The following is an 18956-nucleotide window of genomic DNA, read 5'->3' as shown; positions in this document are numbered from 1 at the left end:
CCATATTCTAATCCTAGCTCTGACACACTCCCTCCTTCTGGCATTGGTCAAGTCGCTTATAATTTCTGCCTCCTTTTCCTTCAGCTGTACAAGAAATACATTCCTGCTTCATAATTATGAAGCAAGGCTGCTTCCACTTGAGTACTTACTACAAATGAAGCAGGACCACAAAGACAGATGGGGATAAGGTAGAACATAAAAGAAAAGGGGAATGGAGTGAATAAAGACTAAAAATCTTCAAAGTCGGAGGAAAAAGAAATGACAAGTGAAGACTGACCACTTCCTCTAGGCACTACCGTAGTATCTAACCACTCATGCCAACAGCCTTATGAGGGGCCATGAGCCATCCTCTCACCTGTAGCTGGACCCCTCAAACCCCAAACAGTCCCTATCAGTTCCATCAGAGCTACCACAAAAATTAAACTTACAGAAACTGGCATCCTGAAACCCTGTACAGCTTGTTTTAACCATTCTACAGTGGGTGAAATCCTGGCCTCACTGTTGTCAGTGGGAGTTTTGTCACTGACTTCAGTGGGGCCATGATATTACCCAGTATTTGCAACATGGTGCTAGGAAGCAAGAACCTGGAAGTGAAACACAAGGGACATTGACTAGTATATTTTCATTGCCCAAACAGTGAGAGACTACTCACAAAGCCTGACAGTAAATGTCTAAATCTTTACAGGATTAGGGCCTTAGACTTTTATTGAACTTTTTGGATTTTAGTGTAAAGGGGAGGGAATAATTTAAACTTGAATTCATTTTCCAACAGCTGTCAATATAATATGTTCAGTCCCCATCAAATTATTTACCAGGGTCATTAGTAAAAAACCCAAAACACTTGATTGAACAGGCTTAGATATTTAAAAAAACCCTTTTTATAATCTCAAGTTTTGTGGCTTTCAAGCAAAGCACTAATTTCCCTTTTTCTAAAAGGGAGACACAGGCAGCCCAGACACTTGACTAATGCTGTAAAAGTGAGCCCATGTACATGAGAAACAGGAACAGTTGAAGAAAGCAGGTCTCACGTTCAAGTTTTGAAGGAATAAGCAGCAAAAATCTTTTGGTTTCAGAACTGACAGTTTTGATTCCCACAAAGGTTTTAAAGAGAGACAAGAAGCAAAACTATTTCAAGAGTCCTTTCACAATTTCTAGTTTATTCAACTTTCAATTTTTTTTATTTTAAATTCAAACAAATGTTACATTCTCTCCTTTCCAATGAGCCTCTGCAGGATTGAATAAACTCTTCTATAGTCACATTGGGCCTCATCTGTAGGGTACGTATGCTTCACTTTCCTCCTACCTCTGCAATTGTCCTCATTGGGGGCTTAACTGTTAGCATCCAGATGGCATTTTGTTAGATACAGAGTGGGTCAGTAATCACATTTCTAACCATCACGCTTATTCTCATTGGCTTTTTACAAGCAGACAGGATTCTAGAGCCCTAGCCTCACTCATGGGCTTTTTCCTAACAATTTCTAACACCCTCTCAAGTCCGAGTTTGCTTCTTGGTGAAGTTAGAAAAGTAAACACTGGATATGCCCAAGAATTCAACACCTGCTGAAGTCACGAGCAGCTCAGTTCAGTTCAGCTGTAGAAAAAGACAGATGATCTCTCTTGCACTGCAGCATTTGTGTCAGCTGTCAAAGCAAATTACACTAATGGGTACAAGAACACAGTGACCAGTCAAAAAGGCAAAACCAAAAGTCTCCCCAAAATTATCCAGAAACACCCAGCAATTAGACCTGGAGAGTGATATCTAGGCCACTGGGTGCTATCATATAAATGACTGCTTAAGTATAAGCACATTTCAATAGCCCCATGAAAGGATTAGAGCTATGCAGGATGTGTAATTTAAAATTGAGAGGCAGGAGGTATGTCACTGACTAGTGGTGAAAGATGACCAAAGTGGTGGGGGAGGAACCATTCGATCTGGTCTCTTTGGAGCACAGGAGATTACTGAACCTACAAGAAGTGGGGTGAGAGCAGTCCAGTAGGTTGTACTGGAGTAGGAGATCTGTCCGTCTCCATGATTTAACTTCATAAATGGTTTCCTTAAGTCTTGTTATATAGCTTTATATGGTGTTTACTTAGCCCAGTGAGGTAGGAAGGGTTATGAGGAGGTAAGATGTGCATGACTGCATTCCAATCACCAAGTTATTGTTCCTCAGGGGCAAGTCAGATTAAGAATTATTGGTGGCCAATTAAACCGGTTTAGCTCCTAGATATTGCACCAGAAAGTGGAGCTCTAGAGTTGGCTTCACACCTGGAAGAATTTGTTCTGACTCCCCCATGCCATTCAGAAAAGAAGTCGCCACTGGAGATGAGGACAGTAATAGATTAGAGAAGATTTAAATGATGCAAACATTACATTAGGTGCCCTCTCCAGTATAGTTTAAGTTTCTCTCAAGGAAGCTATTTTGCTTAACCTTTATAGGAATGTCTTCCAATATAGTGGCTCATCTCGGAGAGTCCGGCATGAACGTTTTATACTGGTCAATTTGCTTGTTACAAAGCTGCCTCGCTGTGCTCAGGACCCCATTCTGAAAGCTCACCTGGGTGATGAATATTACACCCAGGAAGCACACTGAAAGGTCTCAGGACTCCTGGAAAATGATATTGTGACACCAGTAGTAGGAGGTCTCAGTTTCAGACTCCAAACCAGTTCCTCTCCCACTTCAATACAGTTTTAATGACTATCAATCCAAGGGGTATCTCAAATAGCACAGATACATATATGCCACATATACCTGTGCTTAAAGAAAAGGACAACCAAAAACATACATAAATTAAATAGCATGATTTAATTTAGTAGCAGTTTAATTCTGAATCATCTCTCCTTAAGTTAAAAAGTTATAATTAACTATTAACGTTAATGAGTTGAAACCTTCCAGAAAGCATGAATCCAAAAGGAAAAAAAGTGTCCAGCAGGTGACCAGAGACTCATAGCTCTTCTCCATCTTCATCACCTGTATCAGTCTCTTAATGGCTATTTGCTCAATGTCAGTTTTTATTTTCCAGAGGATGCGCCCTGGCTCTGCTACTTAGTGCGGTCTTCCAACAGGTACACAATTAGCTCATAGGTGGACAACACAATGGCTGTGTTTGGTATCTGCCTGATGAGCTGCGCAAAGAGTCCTCTATAGAAAGCCATGTAGCCTTCCTCACGTGCTACCAAACGAGCCGTCTGAAAGAAAGTCTTGTATTTTGTGCCTTCCTCTCGCAGTCTTGTCCGTATGACCTCTGGGGAGGGGGGGAACAAACAGATCACTAGGTTAGTGTCTCCAGTCAAATCCTCCAGCCCAGAAATGCAGGTTAGGAAAGAGTCTGCATAGCTCAGGGCAATCAGAACCTTACCCTGGACAAGGGAGATGCCTGTTGGCTAATTCGCTCACCTACACTTACAAACCCTGGAATCCAGCAAGCACTGCTTGCCAGGCAAGGCAGAAAGTAAAAAATGGTTTTCCACTTCCATGTAAACACCAAACTGCACAATAAACGGATGGCTTGCTTATGACGGCTGTTACTCAGCTGACCATTTCCCCTGTTTCTGCACACATTCCTTCACACTGTGCTTTGGAAAGAGGGTACACAGTTAAGTAGGTCTGTGTTCCCCTCAAACTGGCGTATGGGGTGAGCTGTGGCTTGGTGGCATTTACCATGAAATGGAGGGAAGCCACTTTTGATTTGGCACAGCTACGGTGTTGTTCAAGGCCATAGCTGTGATCAACAGATGCACTTGGGCTGGATTCCAACTGATTGAACAAGAGAGGTGGCTTGCAGTACAGTGCTTTCCGTGAGGGGCCCAGAACTCTGAAACAAACTTCCTCCTCTGCTCCAAAATAGCTGGGGTCCATTGAACTTCAGAACACCTTGCAAGGTGCATCAATTTGCATGGGCTGCTGTGGCAGGCAGCTCTGGAGAGGAATCAGATGGAGCGGGGGAGAGATCTGCATGGCGTGTGGGTTCTTTAGCTTTATGGCAGCAGCACCTACAGCCTTAGATAGGAGCCTTCTCTTGGCCAAGGCTCTCTTTGGCCAAGTCACCCTAGATTTTTTTCATTTGCACATAAATTTATGTACTGTTCAGGTGTGATGGAAGTCAGAAACGGTCTCTGTACAGTTGCAATGAAAATCTGGCCTCATATAATCTGCCTGGAGAGTTATGGTAGAGAAGGGCTTCTTATAGATTCAGAGCATTGATGGCAATATGAAATCTGTATGTACCTGCATCCATTAAAAAAGGTACTGAGGACAATTTAAAAAGGAAGAGGAAGGCCTGGAATAGAATTAGTCAAGGGTTTGGTGAATCAGATTTCATGATCTTTTCTCCCCCCACTCTTTTCCATTTGTGATGTGATCTGTTAACTAAAAGTTAGTGCCGAAAATGAGGTAAAAGCCCAGAGTGGCATTTTCATGGTAGCATCTAAGAGTATCAGACTGAGAATTACAGCCATGTTAACAGCCAGTATTTAGGGCTTTGATTTTAAAAGGAAGGAGAGAAGTTGGCAGAGAGCTGTGCAGGGAATCAGACTGATTTTTCCATAAAGCACAGCATACAGTGGAGTAAAGAAATACTGCTGGATAAGGAAAACAGAATCATTGGCATTTTAGAGCCAGCCTCACTGCCCTATTTCCATCTCTCACTTCAGCAGCTCTCTCTATGCTACCCCTTCTGTGTGGAATGCCCAGCAATTTTCATTGTCTGAGAGGAGGGTGATGGCTTGGCCAAATCCCTGCTAAACCCCTCTGCTGAGCTGCCTCCAAGAGGTGGGATGGGCACCTATTTAACCATGACAACATGCATAATCCAAAATGCCACAACCTTGTCATTCCCCAGCCCTTTCTCCCTCATTGCATCTCTTCAGGACAGAAACAATAGCCTGCTTGTTCTGGAAAACACAGCTCACTTTTGAGTGCTGTATAAATGACTGGAGGTAATAAAAATGAAACACACTCATGCTCCAAAGACCTGTGAGGAGCTGGAAGAAGCTACTAGTGAGAAGCGCGAAGGGAGGGAGAAGAGAGTTAGCTTTCTATAGCAAACCTCCTTCAGGAAGTCACAGCAATTAGCTGTTTAGCTAGCAAGGGGTAATGGGAACAATGTTGAAGATCTGGGTGGATAGACAGTCACTGCAGTAACATGGCATCTGTAGACATCCAGATTAACAACAATATTACAGCACTGTCAGCCATAGATTGATACAGACTAAAATCAATAGCTGTTCTACTGTGCTGGTAAATGGAGAGTTTAACATACCGTGCGGATAAGCAATACAGGAGGCACAGCCCTTAGAAACAGCAGCAGCAAACATCAGTCCAAAAAAGTTTGTGGAGTTCCGCTTGGTCCCATTAGTAGGGGAAGGGGGCAGCTGGACATCTTTCAGGTGCTTCTTTAAACTTTCATAAATAGCAAAGCAGATAATGGTCTCCGAAATCCCAGCATAGGAGGCCGTCAGGCCTCTGTAAAAACCACGGACCCCTTCTGTCTGGTAAACGTATCTAGCACACTGCAAAGCATTCATCGGTTTTGAACCCCTGACTCTAAAGGGAGCAAATTAAAACATGGTTAGAACAAGCGAAAAAACTCAGAGGTTCAAAAAAACTGCACAGACATTACAAATGAAAAGTGACCCAGGAGAAACAAGAATGGTTCTCTGCTAAGTGTAGCTGCAGGAATTTTCTAGGAATGCCGTGCAGAGACTTGTAATATTCCTTTCATTGCTTTGGGCATTGTAGTCACATTTCAAATGCCACTAGCTGGACTGTAATGCTAAGTGTGCACATGTGGCTTTTCCAATTAGCTAATACATGCTTGTGCTAATCTTTCCAGCTCCAGTCCTGGCTCCGCTGTCATAGTTTAGTGCTTTAATAACAAGACGATGGAAGGAGTATTGCTTTTTATTGAACAAGCAATTTCCTTCCTGTCTAGTTGTGGCAGAGCCAGAGACAAAGATCTGTACCTTGGAATGATTCTTCAGGTAACAAGCAGCATTTAGTTCAAAGGTGCCACCAAGTGACTTACTTGAGTTTGGCTTTTTAAATAATTTATAAGCTGCGTAAACCAACATATTTTCAAGTACTTCTTGGTGAGTAATCTTGGTATTTTAAGGATCTTTCTGATCATCCAACATATACCCAGGAAAAAAAAATGGCCATTTTAAAGAGTCACATTATTAATGTAACCTTAACTAGAGCAGAGCTCTCGCTGTGGTATAATCCCTCATAGCTTTACACTAGTGACTGAAGCTATTACTATTAAGTTTTTACATACGACTATCCTTCTCTCTAGGACATATGGTTGAGAGTAATACAATATTGAAGGGGAGCCAAAGGACTTTAAACCCCTGAAGGGGACCCTTTTATTGTCATTATAGTGTTCTATGAAATTAAACAGCCTCAATTATAGGAGTTTAAAAAACTTTACATTGTTCAGAACATAGCTAATGGACAGTTACGGAGGGTCCTGCATTATTGAACTAGCCGAAGAGAATATAAAACCCACTTCTGTATGATTTAGAGCCCATGTTAGTGCCTTGTATTATCATATAGGGGACACAGATTGGATCCTCAGTCCTGACCTTTTCGTCATTGAGCCCTGCCTGAGTCTCTCACTTCGGTACTTGTGTGACCTCCATTATCAAAGTATCCATGTGTCTCACGATCTTTCATGTATTTAGGTTCAACACCATCACTGTGTGTGAAGTGGGGAAAATGGGGAACTGAGGCAGAGAGAAAGACTAAGTGACTTGTCCAAGGCCACACAGGAAGTCTGGGATGGAGCTGGGAACTGAATGTGGGTCTTGAGTCCCAAGCTAGCACCAACTGGACCATCCTTCCGCTCCTCAGTAGTGACCCCTCTTGTCCAATTAAGGTACAACACTGATAGGCTTACGCTGTACCCTGGTCATCTAACCAGATGGTGACTTGAACGGTATGGGGGTTGAATGGGACAGGGAACAGAAAAAGCGCTCTGTCAGGGATGCCAGAGCCACAGATGGCGGGACAAGAGTGTGTGTTTTGGAGCCTCTCTTAAGTCAGATGGCACCAGTTTCTCTCAGTCACTTACTTCCGTTCCAGCTGCATTCTGGTTTTCACCATCCATATAGGGTTCATCAGGGAATTTGTGACAAAAGCTGGAAGAGAGAAACACACACAAAAAACAGCGTAATTCAGAGGGATTGGTTGCTGCAATAACCATGACAATTGTTAAGCTTTAATGCTCTGTAGTCCCATAGGCGAGTTTCTATTTAGATTTCACAACAGGAAGTGTAGGGAGGGAGGTAGTCAGTTTGGAACCAACACATTGCTACAGAATCAAAGCAAGTTCCCCTTCGGAGGTATTTATTCTCTCTACCATAGGACTTTGTGAAGCACTAAGGAAGGGTATGATTATGTAGCCCATGTTACTATAAACAGCCTTCTATGAGATTTAATATTTACTGATGGATTTTAGAATAATTTATTAACTTGTCCTTAGAGATGCAGAGAAATCCATGAACAAATCATCCATATCAGATAGTCCAAGACTCTAGGTGGTGCTGCTGAGCCATCGCCTTAACTGAACCCATCCATGCTTGAGATTTTTTAATGGGCAGTTCGGTACACAGGTCTGAGTAAGCTGGTGCAGTCATCCTGCAGTAAGTTTTCCCAGAATAGCAAAGTATATTTCCAACACGGTCAAAAAGAGACTAAAAACAATAAGTGGTCTGAAAACCATTATGTTTGGGAATTGGCTAATTTCCATTACATTGCACATTTCCTTATTTTTCACAGGAGCATCATTAAAACATCCTCCTCCTTCTGGTCTGCAAATGGCCAACTTATTTTCAGAAGAAAGCTAGGCAAAGTTCTCCATAGTAAAAAGGCTCCTACATAAGCAAGATGAAATATAACTTCAGCACTAGCACACTCACTTGATACTGTAACTTCACTTCTTCCCACCCCTGAAGTCTCAATTTGAAAGGCACTTATAATTATAACACGCAAATGGTTTCTTCCCCAGTGGAAGGGACGATGACACATTGATGGTCATTGCTCAAGAACTGCAGTGCTTGGTCTATAACACAGGGTAAAATTTCTTTAGGACTAGGATTGTCTAAGGAGCCTAAGGCGCTGTCTATACACTAGCTGTACTGCTTCAACTATTCCGGTATAGTCTAGCACTACAAGCCCCCTAGTGGGATGCATTTATACCAGTACAAAAGTGTTTATACTGATAAATCTTATTCCCGTATGGGATGGAGAATAAACTAGTCCAGAATAAGACATTTTTATATTGGCATAATTTTGCCTACACTAGGCACTATACTAGTGTAAGTATTTCAGTAAATACAACTCCCCCGCCCCCCAAGATTGTGTTACTTGCGTAACTATGTTGACAGAGCAGGCCTAAGGGAAAGCCCCATAGGCTTATTTGAAAATCCCAGCTTAAATACCTTGTTCCACTGGGTAACCCATCCAGCACGCTTCAGAATTTGAGATATATTGGACCCTCTGCGGTATGCCAGTTGTTAGGCATCTCTTTATGTGGGGTGACTACAGCATGTAAAAATCTTGTGGGTATTCGCCTGGCAGGCTCCTCTAGAGTTTTAGTTCCTTCCCCCACCCCGCCCCCCAAATGCTTTACGGTGACTTGGAAAGTGTCCTTGTCAAAGCTTCCCACAACTATGTTATACAACCGGTAAAAACAACCCGTGTTTGGAATTAATTCCTCCCTAGCTGAAACTGATACTCAGTTGTGTAAGTGGAGAGCTGCAGAAATAAGGTTTTCACTAAGCCTCTGCATGAACATTAACTTCTTTGCCGAACTAGAGGGGTTCCTTAAGAATCCTTAGAGGAGCTTGCCAAGTTGCCTCCCTGTTTTGAAGAGAACTTGACATTTCTGGTCCGGCAGAGTTGATTTTCAACAATCCCTGAACTTTGATTCCTTAGGAGGTGCCTTCCCAACATCATGGTTTCATGAACTCAGCCACCTCTCCTGATCTCAATCTTTTATGGATATCGTTCGCTGGATAAAGGTTTCTTAGGAAGAATGCCCGTCTCCATGGCGACACCCAGCAACACAGCAGGTGCACAAACCCAGGGAGACTGAATGAACATTTTCAGAAAGATCCGGGCACTTTTGCACTATAATATGCAGCTTCTGTCTTATGGTAGCATACAGGGCTATCAGTCAGATCAGGCGCCACTGGGCAGGGTACTAATACAAACATCATTCCCTGTTTTATGCTTTACTACCAACATTTTCCTCTGCTTTAGCTGGGAAATATGCTTGAGGCAGCCCTAGATGGCACCTACACCATACAGAGTAGCATGTTTAAAGAATTAAGGATCTGATAGATAAAACTTCTTCATTGCCCTCTATAAAGAGAGAGGTTCTTGGGAGTGGAGTGGAGTGGAAGTGGCGTGTGACAGATTCTAAAGTAGGATCAACACAGATAACCTGTTTCTGGAAGCAGAATGGCTGGGCAGCTTTGTACTATGGCAAGACAGCCTGGGAGACAAAGGGACACCCTCCATGTGATAACATACCTGCAGAGCCTGCTGAGCAAATGTGCACAACGTTGCTGTTGGGCACAAAAATGCCATTAAATCGCTCCTTGGCTTTGGAGTAGCATGCAAAGTAGACCGCCCTGTGCCAGGAAGAAGAGAAGAACTCGCTACAGAGGATAATCTACAGACATGCAATTCAAACCAGTCACTGCTTTCCTCCCATAGTCCGGACCAATGAGGTAGATCTCAGAAGGGCCACAACATTATTGTTTCTGTCTGCAAAGACTCAGCCTGCCAACCTACACCGGGACACCTGCCTGTACAACCACTAGGGCATCATGCAATTCACAGCTTCTGTGGGCCAAGCTCATTGTGCACATCAGGAACTCCTTGCATTCCTCCATTCCATCCACACTATTTCAGGAACTCCCTGCAACGTTCCCACTGCTCCCTTAAGTGTAGGGCTCTAACTCCCATGTCCTTCATTCACCTCAATGCCAGTGGCCCTGCCTGTCCCTCATTCCTCCCTCTCAATCTCCCCCTGCAACCAGGGCCTCTGAGGGTCCCCCTCATTCCTCCCTTGGCAGAGGATCTGCCCCCCATTCCTCCTACTCCCTCCTCCCCACCACCAGGGGTTAAGAGTGTTGGCAGGGGGTCTGTGTACAACCCTATCCCCCAAAACTAGGAACCCCCAATTTCCCCTCCACTAGATGTGGTGTGCTCCCCATTTCCCCTATGCCAGGGTCCCCATTCTTTCCCCCCATGCCAGGGCTCTGTGCGTGCAGATTCTCTCCCCCCTTTCTTGTTGGTCTTTCTATCTGGGAGATAAATCATTAAGGGTACCAACACAGATGAAATACAGGTATTGCTATGCTAGAAAGCGTTAATGGAGGCCATTGATCAGTTTTATCTGTAGAGCCGTGCAGAGGTGCTTGAAACTGTGGCTAGTTTGAACAGTCGGAGGAAAACGAGGGACGTGGGGAGCCCTTTTTGGTTTTCCAATTTCCCCCCAAATAGAAGTTTTGCAATTGATCAGATGCAGTGTCGAACAGTTACTGCATTACACACACAGACAAAGAAAATGCCATCAGGTTGAGCCTACGGCCTCATGAGGTTGACCAATTAAATCCTGAATGGGAAGTAGTGTAGTCTTGCACACAAAGCACAGGACTGAGGAATCAGGGGGTACGTCTACACTGCATCTGGGAATGTCTCCTGCTACCCAGGCTTGAGAGGCGTGCTCCCAGCTGCTAGGATGGCTAGCTTCGAACCCCAGCTCTGCCACAAGCACACTGAGTAAATCTAGGTAAGTTGCTTAACCAATCTGCACCCTTCTCTCTAGATGCCATCTTCTTGGGGGTGCCGTGAAATTTACTCCATATTTAAACAGTATTTTCAGATACTCCCAGGGCAGTGCTAAATAATGTGTTAATGCGAGTCTGCAGATTTTTTTGCACCCCCATATTTCTATTTTCCCAGTTTATGCCCAGCAAGTCACCTATTCCTGATATTCATTTAAATAGCTGGTTCAGTGTACATAGTACAAGACCGTTTTTTTTAAGTAACAGAACAAAGCAATACTCCACCCATCTCCCTCTCTCCAGATCAGTTATGTGAAAGCAGTGTGTGAAACTGATAACGAAAAGCAAAGATCATAAGGAGCAGCCTGGATACACACAGAGAAAAATGTACAGAAACAAATAAAAATGCCAGAAAGCCAGATTTTTAGGCACTGTACACAGAGGCACTTGCTTTCGGTCTGCTGGTATACCTTTTCCCAGGGAGAAGGAGAGGGAAACAGACAAGGAATTAAAAGGTGCTAGGTAAGTATTAAATACGAATAATTCACACTCAGCTTTGATTTGCACACCTCAAAAACAATGGCTTGAATTTAATCTATTTGTGTCACACTTGCATGGCACTTTTCTCATCCATAGATCTGCAACTCCTGTACAAAAAGGAAAGAACTTCAGTAGCCCCATTTCACAGATGGGTATACAGAAGTTAAGCAACTTGTCCCAAATCATTGAGTACATCTGTGACAGAGCTGGAATTAGAACTCAGGTCTCCTGTCTACTAGACTATGTGCTCTTATCACTTGCCAGCAGTGAGTTCATTAATGAACCATCTGGGCATTTTTGAAACTAGTTTAATAAAAACAGAGCACTTATAATACGCATAGGACAATCTTTGTACCACAGCCTTAAAATGGACTTTATTAATATGAACTGAACCCTTTAAGATCTTTACCTTGATGGCGCCACTCCAACCAAGTTTGGACCCAATCCTCGGAAGAGTGACTTCGGTCCTTCTTTCTCCAAAATTGACCTAAAAAAACCAAAACGCAAGATCGCTGACTACCTCTCCTGGCAGACAATAACCATCAGTCAGATCAGAAGAGCTGTGGTAAAAGCTAACACAGTATTAAAAAAGCAACCTATCAGTGATCAGGCCATGCTCTTTGGCAGAAAGCTGGCTGATTTAGCTATTGGCTTGAGAAAGTAAGCTAATGCAATAGAACTTAGGGGTATTACAGACAAATCTGCTTTTGTGTCATATGAGAGCAGCTTAATAGCTCAATTGCTTGAAAGCTATTGGAAACTGGGTTATTAAAGTTAATGGAGATCACAAGATAAGTCAGTTCTGAAAGAAAAAAAAGTGTTCATTCTCTCACAGCTATTCCTTCGGGGGAAGACTTCATTGAGAAGCAAAGGTGTGTGGGGTTGAGAGGCCTTGCTACACGGCGCACCCCTTCATATGGGTCACCAGTGGGGGCTAACGAGCATAGGAGGCTGTGTGGGAGTGAGACTGAGCTTGGGACCCTTTCCTAGTCTGGAGTCACTGATGCAGGGGTAGCCCGGTCCCTGTGAGAATCAGCGAACCATGCAGTTTTCCCCAAATGGGAGGAATGGGAAGATACAGACTACAGTGAAACTGCCCCCCACACTCTTTTTGGACAATCATGAGAGTATTTTGGGGGGACAAAAGGGGATAGGAGAAGAACACATTGTCCGAGCATGGGGGGAGGGTAAGGACTAGTTTCCAGAAGGAGGAAGCTACATATTCCTCCTTCCAAGGAGGAGCACATAACCCCCGTTACGCAGCTGGGAGTCTAGTCTGACCAGACATTACACATTCTGGTCTAGGCCTCCTAAGTGGAAGCATAGAACACTGCAGTTACAGTAATTGTCAATTCCGAGCACTGAAAAAATCATGCGTTTGATATTGCAGAGCCTAAGTTTGCCTTAAAACTCAAGAGATTTAAAAAAAAAAAATGTTTGGATTCATTTTCTTTGCCTTCTGGGTTTTGAACCTTTAGGTTACACCTGAAACACGTTTTCAAGCTTTTCTTTGCAATTATGATGGCTAGAAATGTATTTTTCTAAAATGAAAGCTGAGATTGTCACAATCACTAGACTCTAAGAGCTGGAGCTTTAAGACAGACATCAAATATAGTGAGAGTTGGCAAAACTGCTGAAGGGTCAAAAATTTGGACTGATCCAAGTGTCATTTTTCCTCTCCCATGGTTTAAACCCAAATGGGTGAGATGAGCTGGCACCAATATAAAAAAGGGTAAATGATTTGGATGGCCCCCTGAGGACCCTGTAAGTTTTGTACACGTTTGGCTCAACAGCATTCCTAGTGGAGAGTTCGATTGCAAGCAAGAAGCCTTAGAACAAAGGGACATTTACAAGGAAGAAAATAATGGCTGAGCCCTAACAGGTATCCATGGATCATATTTCACCCATAGCAAAAGCCACCTATATTGCCATGGAGTGGCTTTGGATTTCAGTATGGCAGCCTGCAAGGCGGTAGCAGCCCATTAAAAAAAATCTTCATGTGAAAAACGTGGGGAAATTCTAACAGTTCCTGCTTCCAAAGGTCCTTCACACATGCCCGTTCTTTTGGTTTGAATCTCCCATTTGGCAAAGTTTACTTGCCAGGTCATTAACGCTGCTGGCAACGTTTGCCGCAGAGCCCAAAAACAAGCTCAAAGTGGAGCCGAATATTCTGTGTAAACTCAGAGGCTAAGTGTCTCCTAGGAAACAGATCCAGTGACTGCTTGTTCTTTGTCACTTTAATAGTCACGACTGTGGCTTCCAGCTGAGGTGACTCACCAAAATCTGGTTTGCACACAAGCAGCTTGCCCTTCTGGGAACATTTTCGATTCTGAAAGGTTCCACAGGCAAGTTTAACCTGGTCTGTCCAGGACATTTATTTTCTTTCTAGCCTGAACAGTCAAGTGTTTTCATAGCCAATATACAACTCCCTGGGAGCAATTTGACAGAGAGGCCTCTGGAGGCTTTTTCCCTTTCAGTTGAATTATTGATACCCCTCAAACCACCTAGTTCACCCACCCCCAGCTCAGTAGTTTCAGGAGAGAAGGGCATAAGGAATTAATGCAAAAGACCCAATTTTGCTCTTCATCCTGCTTTAAGGTTTCAAGTTCACAGCAGCAGGAGGGATCACCACCAGCAGCACTATTTATTATCTGTATTGTAGTGGCATTTAGGAGCTCCAGTCATGGGCCAGGGTATGGGCCCCACTGAGGTGGTTCTGTGTTTGCACAGCACCTACAACAATAAAAATAAGACAGTCTATGCCCCAAACCCCTAGTATTCCGCAGCCTGGAGCGCACTGAGACATCAGTAAGAGGAGCCCAAAAATGTCATAACCTCCTCTAGAAGGCTTGCTTGAGGCGAAAGCTATTAATACAGTGTCTTTGCTGAAGTATCAATCATGAATAAGGCTAAGATTTTGTCATGGTTATTTTTAGTAAAAGTCACAGACAACAAACAGTTTCACAGAAGCCGTGACCTGTCTGACTTTTGCTGCTGTGGCTCCATGGTTTCCCCCGCCACTGTGGTGGCTGGGAGTTGTGGGGTACCCCCTCAGCCTGTGGCAGCTGGAAGCTGCAAGGGGGCCCCGTCACCCACAGTGGTTGGGAGCTGCAGGATGACCATATTTCCCAAAGAGAAAATGACACCCCCAGCTGCTTGCCCAAGGCGGCCCCCTCCCCTTTGCACCCTTCCATGTGAGGCTGTCACCTGTTGCAGGAACCTTGCAGGGGGCCCCCTGTCACCTGTTGCTGGAACCCTGCCCTGGCTGCTGGCTTCAGTCCCGAGGCCCCTGGGGCTGAAGCAGAGAATGTCATGGAGGTCTCTGGAAGTCACGGATTCCATGACTTCTGTGACCTCAACGTAGCCTTAATCATGAAGAATCAGGTTCTGAACAGTGTGACTCCAACGATATAACTAAGAAAAATGTTGAACAAGTCCATGCTCCCGCTAGACTCCTCATCCAATATAACTGTAGAGAAGGCAATTAATCTTGGAAGGAAAGTGCACTTTATCTACAAGAAACACACTTCAAATGTGGTCTCTGAAAACCTTCTTTGGCGGAGGAGGCAGCATGCAAGGCATTTACACATTCCTTGGAGAACGTGCCCATTTACACAAAGTCATGGTTAATTGCAGCATCAAGGGGGTCTGATTTCATCAAACTGGGAATTGGGAGCCAGCGGCAAGGGTACACGATCGCTTTAGGGGGGTGCACTGAGGTCCTGCATGAAATCAATCTTTATAGACACCAAAGAATTTGTCCATGAAAGACAAAAACAGTATGATTGAGTTGCAAGATTGCTTCACAGACATCTGGAAAAGGAGTCAGGCAAGTAACCGAGTTTGAGCAGTTGCTGAAATAAAACGAGATCAAATGAATCAAGACCACAAACACTGACTTTAATGAGTCGATAAGGATGGTAAAAGACTGTCCCAGTTTTATCCAACTTCCTATCTCCCCACAAAGAACAACTCTGAAAATGAGAGTGGGTGAACCCTATCACGAGAGCTGGCTACCTTGAAATGGTTTTACTGGACTCCTTTTTAATCAGGATTGCTTTGTGTCACAAGAGGGAGGGGAGTTAGATGCATCCAAAATGCACTGATTTGCTCCGATTACCTTGGTTTTGCATCGTGTACTGCTCTAGACTCAGCAATCTGACAAAAAATGTTATAAAGGGAGTGCTTGGCCTTTGGAGGATGTAGGGGGGGAGAAGAATTGCTTATCTAGAATACGGGATTCAAGTTGGGATGCGACGCAAGCTACACAGTTCTGCAGAGGACTTGATTGCCACTGTATTGTTATGTAATTCATGCTGCTTCACTAGGCAATGTGCCCGATTTATCAGTATTACATAAATTAACCCATGTGTTTTACTGGCCTTTTTTGGTTTTGTTTGTGTTTTTTTTGGGGCAGGTGGGGATTGCACCAAAATTCCTGAAAAAAAAAAAAAAAAATCGTGGCACTAAAATAAAGTGCAAACATTTATTTCCAACGATGCACAAACTTGGTGCAGATTAGACTTTGACTTTGCTTTCTTCAGAAATGCAGCAGCAGACACCTAGGCCTGGGTCTCAGGGTTCTTGTTTAGGCTATACAAAACCTTTAGCTCGGGCGCATTGCCTTGCCTTAGATCCAGTCTTCTTTTGTTGAATGTATGTTACGGAAAGATTAGGCTGAACAAACGGCTGAACAAACTACAGAGGCATCTGACAAACATTGGCAATTTTCCAACAGGGACATGCAGGGGGAGTTCAAACTCCCAGCTGAGGATTTATATGGGAATGACCACGTAACATGCACTGGCTGAAACCACACATTAGTAGCAAACAGACGACTGCTCATTCAGTCAGAAATAGCACGAGAGGAGGAAAGAATAGGGCTGTCTGAGGACTGTTGGTGCAATGTTTTCTAGCTGGACTGCTTTTGTGAAAGACACTGTCTCCTTCCTTTTCCTTCTCCTTCTCCTCCCCCATGAGTTCCAGGGTGGAATGTTACAATCAGCACCTTCCATAACAGTGCAGAGAAGCCCTCATTTACACGCATTCACCAGCATCCTACCTGTACCAGAAAGACCTCCACACTCAAAAGATCACCCTAGACCTTCCAACCTCCAGGTACTGAGCTAAGATTACATCATTTGGATCCTGTTTGCATCAGTTCAGGTTCTTGGACAGAAACCAAGTCTCATCTAATCTGAAGCACATAGCTGGGAATGCAAGAAGGGATGTGCATGAATGATGTGGCAAACATGAAAGATAGGAAGCTTGTTCTGAATGTAGAAAATGGATTGTTAGTTTTATCAGTCTATTGTTTCAAAGAGGCTGGGAACAGGATACCTGGCAGCTGGGGAGCCACTGGAAAAGCTCAGTCTTGAAGCTGCCAATTCTGCAATTTTTGGCAGGATCTGAGCCTTAAAAGAAAGGCAGGGATAGATTGCTTTGAAAAGCAATCCCAAACGTACACCACTGCACTACTGCCCTGCAAACCCAGAGCAGCGGCGTGTTACACACCCCTTCACCCTCCAGCATAGAGGGGGTCAGAGGTTAGTTTGGACCACAGCAATATTATTAAACAAAGGCACCACATGCTATGGCCTTTACACTCGTCCCTTCTTCACCACTTGATGGGCTCTTGGGTTTTTTTTTTGTTTTGTTGTGTTTTAAAGTGAGTTTTAGGCCAAGGCCCCAGCCTATTTGATGACCCATGTTGATGGATTCTGCCCATCAAAGCAACTGAACACCCACCCACACAGGCAGGAGGAAGTCCTACAAAACCTTAGAAAGGTGGATACAGCCCATCAAAAGGGACCAGGCTCCCTGAAACAGGGGAGGGGCAGACCCCAGTGAGAGTGATAGTCTTGGAGCCCACGGTCCCCAGAACAGGTACACGGCACAGACAGCTGCAATGAAAGGTTTTTCTCCCATGCTGCTCTGACTCTAAACTAGGAGGACTGACACTGGCTCCAGAGATGGAGGAGTTCTGTCTCCGTGGCTTACTCAGTCTTTCAGTCACAGTGCCAAGACAGGGGCCTAGCCAGCAGGACTTGTCCATCACACTGCTCAGGTGCGAAAGACTAAGAAACACGAGAAATCCAAAGAATGAACAGGGTGAGAATCCACATGTTCTGAGCTACAGGGAATGCTATGGAGGAAAGGCATATTTTTAGTACTGCTCCTGCAAGCTGGCGTACATATCACCTGGCAAGAGAATATTACCGACTCTTGATCCTTCAGGCTTAATACTTACCAGAAAGCTTAGAGCCAATAAGTCTATTTAAAAACCAAACCAATACTCTTTGGAAAACTTCTCAGTGCAATTTTAAATAAAGTTCCTTTGAAAATTCAAAAGGTAAAAATACATCTTGTGGAAGCAAAGGGTAATTCAACTTTTCAGTTGCTGCTGAATACATAAGGCCCAATTCCCATCTCACACCAGTGTGAATCCAGAATGACACCATTCAAGTGTAAAACCAGTGCCAACGAAACCAGAGTCAAGTCCTTTGGTTGCACAGGATGCTACGAATGCCAAGAGCTGTACTTACTTTAGAACCTGGAGAAGTCCGGGTGATACAGATGTCGGCCTGACCATTCCTTCGCCACTGATCGTCCCCAACTGGACTTGAGGATAGTAGACAGTCTGGAACGCTAGCCTTGAAGACTGGAGCCTGGTCTTTATTACTTCTAAAGGACATGTAACAATGGCACCAACTGTACCCCCGCACCTGTAAGGCACAATGCAAACAGAGTACAGGGTCAGCAAAAGAACGTCACATCAAACCACCACCACATGTAACAAGCGAAGTCCTTTCCCTCCCTTCTCCCACTGCAAGGAAGAGTTACAATTGTGTTTATGTCAATATCAGGAGAGGGGAACTTTTGGCATGGGGCAAAAGAGGATGGTTCAGAAAGAGATTCAGGAGCACTAACTTCTTCCTTGTCCGAAAAAAATTTAGTGAATCATTTTCTACTCAATGCTTGCATAAGTTACCAGTGGCACGAGGGTTCTGAAGGTCAGTGAAACACCCAAATCAAGAGCAACTGATCAGCTGTTCGTCCAGTGTTCTCTGTTCCTGTTTGTCCATGTCACCTGATCTTACTGTGCAAGAGAATTTGGTTTTCTTGAATGGAGTGGGGGTAATTCCAGTTTTTAATGCCTCACTGGCCCTATTATAAACAAGACTCTAGATTTAGATCCTTGGGGAATTCTTACATGAAGAAAGCCTAGTTAGAGATAGTAAAAAATAGCAACTGTAGTGGACTGGGAGGCCTTGTGCGGAAAGTGATGTGACAAGGCCTTCTCTCCTTCAGTCAGTCAAGTTTTAAAAAGCTGTTTATACGCTCTCTTTTGAGAAGTGGTAGGTGGAGGAATCTCAGACCTCCAAGTTAATCAGTTGCCCTGAAGAACTAGCTAATATTTGAGAACAAGACCAGGGTCAAAAGGACAAGCTATGTGGTCAAATCAAATGGGTCCTTGACCCTGATCTGGTAAGCTCATATGTAATCTATATATTAACAAAACTATAACACGTTTACTAACAAAAAACAAAACAAAACACAATGGATTCCAAGCCTGTGCATTAGCTCCTATTCACAAGGGTCAAGAAAATCTTGTCCTTGA

General features: G+C 43.9%; 1 protein-coding gene across 1 annotated transcript in view; it reads right to left on the bottom strand.

Moving 5' to 3' along the window:
• Positions 1-2785: 2785 nt before the first annotated feature.
• SLC25A33 (solute carrier family 25 member 33) overlaps positions 2786-18956 on the bottom strand; it is a 33415-nt gene continuing 17244 nt past the window's right edge. Inside the window, exons 2-7 of the mRNA XM_050931435.1 lie at positions 17881-18060; positions 11745-11822; positions 9534-9634; positions 7069-7135; positions 5260-5543; positions 2786-3243 (exon numbers count right to left, since the gene is read on the bottom strand). Of these exons, the coding sequence (XP_050787392.1) occupies positions 3041-3243; positions 5260-5543; positions 7069-7135; positions 9534-9634; positions 11745-11822; positions 17881-18060 (913 nt within the window). The 3' untranslated portion in view covers positions 2786-3040. The remainder of the gene's footprint in view (positions 3244-5259; positions 5544-7068; positions 7136-9533; positions 9635-11744; positions 11823-17880; positions 18061-18956) is intronic.

The sequence above is a fragment of the Gopherus flavomarginatus genome, chromosome 21, assembly GCF_025201925.1.
Source record: "Gopherus flavomarginatus isolate rGopFla2 chromosome 21, rGopFla2.mat.asm, whole genome shotgun sequence".
Taxonomy (NCBI): Eukaryota; Metazoa; Chordata; order Testudines; family Testudinidae; genus Gopherus; species Gopherus flavomarginatus.
Note: the sequence above shows the minus strand (reverse complement) of the source record. Positions and strands in the feature narration are given on the sequence as shown.